The following is an 11160-nucleotide window of genomic DNA, read 5'->3' as shown; positions in this document are numbered from 1 at the left end:
GAGCTGGTCTTGTGGTAGCAAGCATGATTTGTCCCCTTAGCTATGCAGGGTCTGCCCTGGTTGCATATGAATGGGGGACTAGAAGTGTGAGCACTGTAAGATATTCTCCTTAGGGATGGAGCCGCTCTGGGAAGAGCAGAAGGTTTCAAGTTCCCTTCCTGACTTCTCTAAGATAGGGCTGAGAGAGATTCCTGCTTGCCACCTTGGAGAAGCCGCTGCCAGTCTTTGAAGACACTACTGAGCTAGATGGACCAATGGCCTGACTCAGTATATGGCAGCTTCCCACGTTCCATGAAATGAGGGGGGCAAACTACTTGAGGGGGCACTTCCCCCTTTGCCCCCCCTTGCGCCTTAATAATCCTGCACACGTAAATATTATAGTCCAATTTAAGTTCATTTGAGGAAATTCATATTGGGGCCAAGAGGAGAAAACGTGGAGCGGGAGGTAACTGAGGGGGCGGGGAGAAGGAAACAAAATATTGACACGTGGGCTTGGAAGGGCCCCATTCCTTTCTCTCCTCTTCACACTCACTTGCGGCGGCGGTGCGGAGAGGAAGACAAGCCTCCCCCTCGCGTCCGCCCCATAAGCTCTGCCCCCTGGAGCCGCGCCGCCAGCGCCAGACAAAGCTGCCTCTTTCCCTCAGGCTCCTGTGTCCGGCCATTCCCGAGCAGCCCTGCGCGGAACGTGCTTCTCAGGGGGCAGCCTCCGGCAAGTGCAGCAGTCCCAGGCGCTTTCTGCGGGCGAGGAGAGTCGCCCTGGCTTGGGCGGCTGAGGAAGAGTGGCGGGGCGCTGGGCGGCGGTGGCACGTTGGGAGTTGTGACCCCCGCGGCTGAAGATGGAGCAACAGCCCCACGAGCTGCACCATCACCAGGAGCAGCCGCCGCGTCCTCGCTCTCACACGGTCACCACCACCAGCAGCTCCTTCACGGTGAACTTCTCGTCCACTTCCAGCACCCTCGCCTACGACAGGGAGTTCCTGAAGACCTTGCCCGGGATCCTCATGGTGGCTGAGATCGTAAGTAAATAAGGAGGAGTTGACTTGTTTTCTTGGCAGAATCTCCCATGGAACTCCGAACTTGTTTCTGCGTAAACACGCGTCGGATTGGGCGGCATCTAAGGTTGCCAATTCCGATTGAAGCTACTCATGGGAGGCCTCTTTTTCCACCCACCCCAAAATAATTACACATACCAGTTGAAAATCTCCAGGGTTTCTTTCCATAGTCACCTGGAGATTAATGCTGCTTCCTGGATAGTCCTTCCAGGCCAATCCTGGAGAACGGACAACCCCAGTAGCATCTCGCCGAAGAAGTCACAGTATTCCGCTCTTTGGGATGGGATTTCATTTATTATTATCTTTTTCCTTCCCACTTCAGTTTCCACAGTGATAATGGTTTTATAGTAATTACATGACCACTGATGCAGATATTACCCCAATTGGGGGGTATGGGTGGAATATTAGACCACAGTCCTAGATCTTTAATACAGAAGGATTATGAATTTTTATACACACACACACTTATAAAAGGGAGTTTAATAACAAAGGAAAGTTCAGCTCTGCCTCTTTTCTTCTTTGACTGGGAATTGCTAATGTGGGCAACTTGTAATAGTTACTCAGTGGTGAAGGGAACTCTATACATGCTTAGATGTACTCTCTTATTTCATCTGAGTCTGAAACTTGGCACTGAAAAACAGGTTCTTAAGGCCTGAAACAATGTATTCCCCAACAGCACTGTGCAACGCTTGTGTGGAGACCTCTCATGTGATGAGGAAGTGGGATATGTTTCCTTAGTGCTTCACATTATAATGGAGGTGTTTCTGCATGGTAATTGTGAGATGTAGACCAGCCCCAAGGCTTGAAAGAAAGAAAGGCAAGAAGAGCACATTTTATCTTAATATTAAAGATATTAGAATATTCCTGTATTCCCCCTTATGGGAGTCTTGGAACATACACAGGTGATCTAATCTAATCTGATGGTTTGGAATCTGCCTAAGCACCCTCCCTTTTCAAAAGTGCTTCTTTCTCTTTCTAATCCTTGCTCTGTGATTGTCCCCCACTGACACCCTTACAAGCCTATTCTCAGTTTGTTGTGAATTAATTCAGGCCTGAAATACCTTTTGGGCAGGAGAGCTTTAGCACAAAGAATATGCCCTGGAGTGAGTTTGGTCCCCCCCCCTGTAGATTTGTTGATACAGAGGGGCTAAAACAACTGATAGCATATATGTGATCACATGATTGTTGTGAAAATTGGATAACTATATGCACTGTATATCTAAATTTGGGGGTATTGGCTGAATCCTGAGAAGCTGAAGCAGAGTGATTTTGTATGTTCAGGTCAGACTTTATCCTCTGTAAACACTTCAGTAACTGTGACCAGAATTTCATTCTCTTAAGCCTTTGGTAGTGAAGAGGAAGAAAGCTGCTCTGGAATGCAGCTATCAGCCCAGAAATCCATTCCAAGAATGTGTGCTAGAAGAGAACAGCTGGGAGAGAGATGGAAATTTGAGGTGTCCTGAGAGATTCATTACCTGAGTGTGTAGTATGGTGTGGCAAGTTGGGTTAAGGTACTGCAACAGGTATTTGTGTTATCCACCTCTTGTATTTATAAAATAAAAATTATATCCTGCTTTTCCATCATGTCCAAAAGCCATCCAAGGAGCTTACAATCCCCATAATTTAAAACAGTAACAACACAATTAAAACAACCGAAGAGTCTTTTGTCACTTTAAAGCAGGCCTTGAAATTTTTCCCCTTGAATCTAGGACGCAACCATGGATGTTCGAAGCGAGAGAAAAATTACCCATAAAACAAATCAGGGGGATGCCCATGGACACAGCCCTCAAATCTGGGAACTAGACAATGGACATGACAAAATTACCAGACTTAGTGATGAACACTGTAGAAGGGGAGGGTAAATTGCCTTCTCTCTATCCTCTTTACAAAAAACATTACATATTTAGCACAGAAAAGGGTTGCCTAGGACAAATACTTTATTAAATAACTCTACCTCTGAATTTCCTAGTCTAGGCACCACAGATACATTGCTGGGTGCCATGGATTTTTCAAGCCCTGCCTTTGACAAACTGATTTTAGCATACACTTTCATGGACTAGTGGACTTGAGTCTATGAAAGCTGGTCTATGGGAGGAGAGCTGGTCTTGTGGTAGCAAGCACAAGCATAAATTGTCCTCTTTGCTAAGCAGGGTCCACCCTGGAATGGGAGACTACATGTGAGCACTGTAAGATATTCCCTTTATGGGAAGAGCACTTGCATGCAGAAGGTTCCAAGTCCCCCCCCCCCCCCGGCATCTCCAAGATAGGGCTGAGAGAGAATCCTGCCTGCAACTTTGGAGAAGCCGCTGACAGTCTATGTAGACAATACTGAGCTAGATGGACCAAATGGTCTGACTTGATATAAGGCAGCTTCTTATGTCCCTAAGCTTAGGCTTAAAATTCATTTGTTCACTTTTAAGGTACTAGAGAAGTCTTAGTGTATTGCAGAGACAGCAACAAAAACAGCTACCCCTGTGGAACAAAAACAACACACAACCTCAGATAAAATGACCATAAATATAACAGTTACAAAAGGGGGAAAGCATAGAAATTAAGCATCCTGTACATCCTGAACAAATTTTCCTGGCTTCTGAATACCATTATGGAAGAAGCCAAGAAGGACTTCCATGGTAAGGAGTCCCAGCAAAGACCCTCGCCCGCCTGTATAACCACCAACTGAACTTCTGATGGTGTTTGGATAAGGAGCAGCACCTCCCCACTGACATGAGAGAGGCAGTCCTTTCAGTGTCCTGGTCTGAAAGCATTTAGAGCTTTAAAGGTAATAACCAGTACTCTGAGCTAGATTTGTTGACTTGCAACTCCTGGAATGGCATAATAATAGATTTGCATTATGCAGGTCAAAATTCTACAGCAGCCTTTTGCTCAGCTGGATTTTCTGCACACTATTCAAAGGTAATCCCATGTTAGAGCAATCTACCTTTAAAGTAAAGTAAGGCATGCATGATCCCAGCTAGGTCTTCCTTCTCCAGGAATGGGTACTATTGGTGCACCCAATAGCTGTGCAAAGGTACTCCTGGCCACACCTGCCACCTGGTTTTCCAAATGCAAGGCTAGATCTAGGAGTATTCTCTGAACAAAGTTCTTCAAGGGGAGTGCAATACCATCCAGAGTAGGCTGTGTTCTTGTTCCAGGATTAGCAATCCTAGTAGTCATGAGCATTTCAGTCTTGTCTTGATTAGGTCTCAGTTTGTTTACCCACATCCGGTCCATTGCTGATGTTGGACACCAGTTCAAGATCTGGTGTTACATACCAGTTCAGGAGCATTTCAGTATTAGACTAGTCCCTCAGAATTTTAGTGTGTGCTCACTCAACCTTCCTGCCCTCCCCCACAAGGTAATTTCATTTACATTCTTTCCCCTGTGGTAGTTACTGCTTTATGTGGTCCATGTTCTCGCTCTTTTGGGAAAGCATATTCATTGCAGAAAGATGTTTGGAAGAAGCTGTGTTTGGTGTAGACACTGTAGCATCCTGTCTCTGAGAAGGAGTCAAACCAAACCTGAACCTAAGAACTGGTTCAGAGATATTTTTTCTTGTGAAGTAAAATTGAACCTGAATTGAAAATATCTTGCTTGCCTTGAACCTAAAAGTGATAACAGGTTCAAAATAAGTGGTTCAGTAATCAGGAATTTCATACATCAGTTGTATGACTGATGTCTTATTTTCTTGTTTTTACCTTCCTGCATGCATTTTGTTTATCTTAAAATCTTTCAAAATGCAACTAATACCAAATTCTTATGCTTGCAATGTAACTCTATAAAATGAATACAAGTATGCAATTATGACTATTTAACTTGATATATTTATCTCTCAAGTTAAATAGTTATAATTGCATACTTGTATTTACCTAATGGCACAGTGGGGAAATAACTTGAATAGCAAGCCAGAGGTTGCCGGTTTGAATCCCCACTGGTATGTTTCCCAGACTACCGGAAACTCCTATATTGGGCAGCAGCGATATAGGAAGATGCTGAGAGGCATAATCTCAGACTGTGCGGGAGATGGCAATGGTAAACCCCTCCTGCACTCTACCAAAGAAAAACCACAGTGCTCTGTGGTCGCCAGGAGTCGACATCGCCGGCACACTTAAACCATAATTCATTTTTTAGAATTATATTGTAAGCATTAAAAAATTGATATTCTGAATGAAATGAATCAAAATTTGTTCAAAACCCATTCAAAGTGTCTTTAATGGATTCCTGAACCCCTTCTTAAAGTAATATCTGAATCAGAACTGAATTTGAGAGTTTAAAATATTGATGAAACCTGAGCGGGAACTGATTTAATGGTTTGACTTCCTGCTGTCAACCACTTCAAAAGCATGTATTTTTTCAGATGCGGAAGGCACTTCAGTGTAGGAAAAATGGCAAAATCTGTATGAAAATCATCATGTGTGATGATCACATGTGTTTTGCTCCATGTGAACACACTAGGAAGCTGTGACTGACCATAGCTTCCCAATCACATCACATGTATGCAAGATGGAAATGTAATGAAACAAAGATAGGATGGTACTGAATGCAAGAAAGGATGGGTACTGAATAAGGCAAGTTAAAGTTGTTTTAAGTCTTGATCTTTTTGGAGCTTTGTATAACATATTTCCAAGAAAGAAAATAAAGAGTAAATTCCAGCCTATGTAAAATAAAATCCATAAGATTGAATTGATCTTTATGGGAGTTGACTTGTGATCCTATGATGCAGAGTCTGTATAGGGTTCTTGTGTAATGCTATCTGATTGCTATTAGGCCTGTGCAGTATATTCAATAGCGATATTGGGTCCAATATTGGACATATAGGGAAGCCTGCTTTCTGCAGTTCTAGCAATCCCCCCATCCCGATTGCAGCTGTGATAACTGCTCTATGAGCTTTTTAAAAAAAAAATTGACAAGGTGCTCCTGTGCACCCCGCATTATTTCAAAAGGAAGAAAACAAGTGAGAAATCCTTTTAAAGTAGAACAGTTGTGCAAGAGCGACTTCTCAAACCAAAATATACAGACATCTATGGGGAAAAGAGAGAATTTGGAACATGGTAATGGCTGGGCAGAAAGCTCTGAAAACTGGCACATAGGTAGTGAAGGATAGCAGTACTTTGTGTATTTCATTTCAACTAAACTGGTCATTTTTTAATAGTTTTTTTTAAAATTTAAGCCAAAATTGCACTAACAGAGAATTGCATCCAAAAATAACTTCACATTCGAGAATCACAGAAATTCTTGGATGTGAAGTTATGTGGGACCTTCTGCATGCAAAGCTTTACCACTGAGCTATAGCCCCAATATTTCACACATGAGTAGGCCTGCATTTTTTTTATTGTCATCATTTGTCATAGTAAGCTAACTTATCAGATCATTGGTCCCTCTAGCTCGGTGTTGTCTACACTGACTGGTGGCAGCTTCTTCATGATTTGTTTGTTTATCATATGTATATACCTGATATGGTATATTTCCCAGCCTTACCTGGGAAACCAGGTATTAAACCTGGGACCTTCTGCATGCAAAGCAGATGCTCTATCACAAACTCTGGCCCCATCAGCCGGTCAGAAACAGAGGTGCTGCTGCTTCTGTGACCATAGCAACAACTGATCTCTAACATCCCTGTTAGACTTGTGTATCATCGGCCTGTAACTCTAATTTTATTAGTATGGTTGCTTTGAAAGGCTGGAGCATGGCATCTTTTTGAGAGTCGCAATAAAGGCAGAATATTTGGCTCCATGTTTACAAGCCCAAGCAACTGCTTTCAAGGAGTGTTTTGCAGTGAAGTGAGGAGTTCTCCTTCAAGTGCCACTTTGTGTAAGTGTAAAGATCCACCCACATAAATCAACTTATAACTGTAACATTTCTTTTTCTTTTCCCCCTGGGCCTTTGTTGAACAGGTTATTTACACCTCCAGGGGTCTCGCCTTTAAATCCTGTTTTATAGAAGAATTGGGAGGTGACTCTCTCCTGCTGCATTAATTGGCTGTCACACCTTCAGTGTGATGTTCTACCCAAGTAACCTGTGGGTTATTACAGACTGTGGGGTGCCCTTGATAGTGGTGGTGTTAAATGCCTTTAGTATATGTTTTTTGACATCTCAGCCTGTGAAATGGAAATATTTTCAGTGACAAAAGGTATTTTTATTTTCAAACAATGATCCATAAACTCAAGAGTACAGTCAGAAACACTGCCACTATGATTGTGAACATTATTGCTCCAAATAATTGCATGGCATGCCACTGTGTGTTTTTCCCAGTTCAAATTAATTTTAAGTGGTTAATGATTAGGGGATCTAAAACATTTTGTTCCACTTTTCTTTGAAAGTGCTTCACCCTTCCTCTTATGAATTGTTCTGCTTGACTGTTTGGCTTTGATGATGATGTGAAGACCATTTGTTTGATCACATATGCCTTGCTACTTTGAGAGTGTAAAACTGCTGTGTTTTTACAGATAAACAGTCCAGTGGCCAGAGTGACTAATTCCTTTCTCCATTGTTTCCAAACAAAAGCAACCAAATAGGATATAGGATCTTTTAAGAATGGTAGGAATAACTTCACAGTGTGGTGAAGAACTCTGTTACAAAACACTAGCAGCAAGGGCTGAAGTCTGCTTGTTATTACATCTGTGTGTGTGTTTCTAAGAATTGTAGATTACACCGAGGAAGAAATTCTTTGTTATATAGATGAATGCGTTTGCAAAATGTTAAGAATTTTCTGAAATCATTTTTAAAAATGCAGTCATTGTCATTCTGTTTATATTCCTCAAAACACTGTTCTCCTTCACTGTGCTTTTCTTCTCCCAGCTTGCAGCACTGTTCTCAAACTCACTGTGCTTTTCTTTGATAAGATGTACTTGGATTGAAGTCCACTTTTTCTGCTTCATTTTTTTCCAGGCAGTTCAGTGAAACGTCAAGGCTCTGGGTTATCTGTATTTGTACCGCATAAAGGCTGCAATCCATAGGACATGTTTACCCTTACAATATCTTTATTAAAACAGCGATTCTATTCACACTTACTTGGAAGCAAACCCTATTGAACTTATCTTTAGGGGTAAGTTATTAGGAAGCAAACCCTATTGAACTTTATCTTTAGGGGACTTATCTTTAGGGGTGTGCACAAAACCGCCTGGCCCAGTTTGGTTTGAATTCGAACCGGACTGGGCCGGTTTGGTTTTGCCCCCCATTGGAACACCACCCCCACCCCCCGGTTTGGTTTGGGGGTGATTCTTTGAACTTTTTTCAAAATTTTCTTTTCTTTTTTTAACTTACCCACTCTGAGGGGCTTCTTCAAGGTCCCCCTCCCCCGCCAGCCTTCCTTTATGGAAAAATTGCCCCGTTCCAGCAGTCTTCAGCACTTCTTGGGGCTATTCCCCGGCATGGTGGCCATTTTGGAGGCTGTCACGCATGCACAGTGGGACCCTGCGTGGTCTGGGTCATGACCCAGCCATGCAGGGTCCCACTGCTCATGCGCGGTGGCCTCCAAAATGGCCGGCAGGCTGGGGAATAGCCCTGGAAAGGGCTGAAGACTGCCGGAACCGGGCAATTTTTGCATAAAGGAAGACTGGTGGGGGAAGGGGGAACCTCCGTGGAACCCCCCTGCCACCTTGGAGAAGCCCCCTGGAGGGAGTAATTTTTAAAGATGAGAGAATTAAATGGCTCAACAAGCCCCCAAACCGGGGGGAGGATGTTGGGTCTGTGGTGGAGTCAAACCTTTGAACCGAACCGGTTTGATAATGAACTGGTTTGGATTTGAACCTGTTTACACACTCCTGCTTATCTTTGCCTAAACATTCAGAGGACTCTGCTGTGAACTTTTGGGGCTTTTTAGAGTAGCAACTCCCCTGTATGAATATTGCACATAGACTTAACAGACAGCTTTCACAGTACCTTTTCTTGTAACTGGTGGCTGCCTCCCTCTTGTAGAAGTCATGGGACTGCTACAGAGAATGGCATACCATACCCCTATTGAACTCTTTCCCTCATCATTGTACAAAGTCTAAATAATTCTTTGTATTATTGCTTATGCAAGGATGTGATGTCATGGGACGGACCACTTCCCTTTGTCTATGTTTAACATAATTAGCTGACATCGGTGGGGACAGGGAAGATACTGCCCACATGTAGTCCATATCACAATATGCACTAAGTGATACTACATTTTAGGGTGTGGGGAGGGAGACGACTCAAGACAGATGAGGATGCCCTTTTCAGTACTCAACCTGTGTCTTTTGTAATGTCTAATCTTGAAAATATGAAAGGAAATATTGATCAAAATATTTTTTTCTGGATCACAGGTATTGGGATAGGGAACTGTGCACTACTAAAATGTAGTTGCCATTTAGAAAGGAAGGAATCTTCTGGTTTAAAACAGTAGAGGAAGCGTGCAATGGTTTTGATGTTTGCTCTTCTTGGTAGAAGGCATACTCCGAAATGGTATGCTTATGCTGCTAAGCATTTGTGGGGATGTCCAGATAAAAGACAAAATGGTAGATTGCTAATATATAGGGTTGGTTCCACTTTTCTGAACTATAGCTCCATGTTTTAACAGCTGTGTATGATAGGAGTCCACAGGCAAAGCTTTTCTGGGAATAACTTCACTCATTGATTTATGCCTGTTGTGCAGGTGACAGGCCTGATAGTATATATGTTTGCCTTTCCAGCAATCTTATGAGTAAATGCTCACATGCTTCCAAGCTGTTACAGATCACTTTGCAGAATGTTCAGGTTGCTAAGGATATTGTTACCAAAGTGTTTTACTTTCTCAGCAGGGGTTCAGAGAGAACGTATTGTAAGGAACTGTGACTTATAGCAGGCTGATTTTTTTAAGAGAAGATTGGAGTCCAACTTCTTGACTCAGTGCTGTATTATTCCATATATATGGACAAAGCTTGACAAAATTGTTGCCAAAGATTGCACTGGGGTTCTGTTGTTGCACCTCCACTAGAAAATTTTAAAGGATTGATGATCCTGTTCCTTTAAAGAAACAAAATAGATATTTGATGATATTTTGTGAAAACCACATCTTTGCAAATCGTGGTCCATCTGAGCAGGATATAGTATAATCTATATACTATATAGTATATATAATATAGTATAATAATATAGCACTGAGTCAAGAAGTTGGACTCCAATCTTCTCTAAAAAAAAATCAGCCTGCTATAAGTCACAGTTCCTTACAATATGTTCTCTCTGAACTCCCGCTGAGAAAGTAAAACACTTTGGTAACAATATCCTTAGCAACCTGAACATTCTGATTTGTTAACTTTCGGGGAATGTGAGAGGTATATTTATTCAGTATCCCTCGCCAACCGCGAGTTTCCCAGTCGTGGATTTGAGTATGCATGACCAGGAAATAGTGACCAGTTGTCGTAAATCTGTTAGCTTGGCTCACCCAACAGGATTTACAACCCCCTTCAGCGCTCCCCCTGTGAGTTAACAGAAAGTAGCAGCAAAGCTACACAAAGGAAAATAAAAGGCTCACAAAGAAAATAGTAAATGAATTAAGTTCCCCTGAACTGAACTAGGTACCCCTCTCTAACAATAACTGAGTAATAACTGAAAAGAAAACACAGAGCGAAGACTGAAAGAGCAAAGGAAACCAGAAACAAGGAATTAACAGAACAAAGCAGGAAAGCATAAACAAGGGCAAACTGGAATTCGGGAAAGTAGGAATTCAGAATAGCACATGGACTGTGGTCAGCGACATTGTTAACAGCATCTGAGCAACTGACAGACTGCTAAATATATATGGTTCAAGAGAACTAGCAGCCATCAGGCTTCCCTGAGTCAGCACTTCTGCTTCCTCTCTTGTTATCTCCTATGCCTGCGTGACTCCCACTGAGCTTGCCTCTTGAGGCGTCTTCTCAAGACAGGTGAAATCCCAGGCTCCTCCTCATCAGAAATCATGTCTGGCAGCTGTTCCGAATCCTCAGCTCCAGAGTCTGGTCTCCCAGCTAAATCCTGTTGCTGTGCCTCTGAGCCCTCACTAGCAGGCAAATCCTCCTGCTCTTACTCTTCTGAGTCAGAAGTCTGAGCCATGACACCAGGCTTGCCAACTGTGACCTGAGTATCTGTGGTTTGGCGAGATTTTTTTCAATTGGGTTTTTTTGTGTGTGTG

The 11160-nt window shown here is 42.7% G+C and overlaps 1 protein-coding gene across 1 annotated transcript in view; it reads left to right on the top strand.

Moving 5' to 3' along the window:
• The first annotated feature begins 497 nt into the window (after positions 1-497).
• The window catches only part of CMTM8 (CKLF like MARVEL transmembrane domain containing 8), a 53416-nt gene continuing 42753 nt past the window's right edge, over positions 498-11160 (top strand). Inside the window, exon 1 of the mRNA XM_053258896.1 lies at positions 498-1016. Within this exon, the coding sequence (XP_053114871.1) occupies positions 837-1016 (180 nt within the window). The 5' untranslated portion in view covers positions 498-836. The remainder of the gene's footprint in view (positions 1017-11160) is intronic.

The sequence above is a fragment of the Hemicordylus capensis genome, chromosome 6 (assembly GCF_027244095.1).
Source record: "Hemicordylus capensis ecotype Gifberg chromosome 6, rHemCap1.1.pri, whole genome shotgun sequence".
NCBI lineage: Eukaryota > Metazoa > Chordata > Lepidosauria > Squamata > Cordylidae > Hemicordylus > Hemicordylus capensis.
The sequence above is the reverse complement of the archived record's forward strand: the minus strand, read 5'-3'. Positions and strand labels throughout refer to the sequence as shown.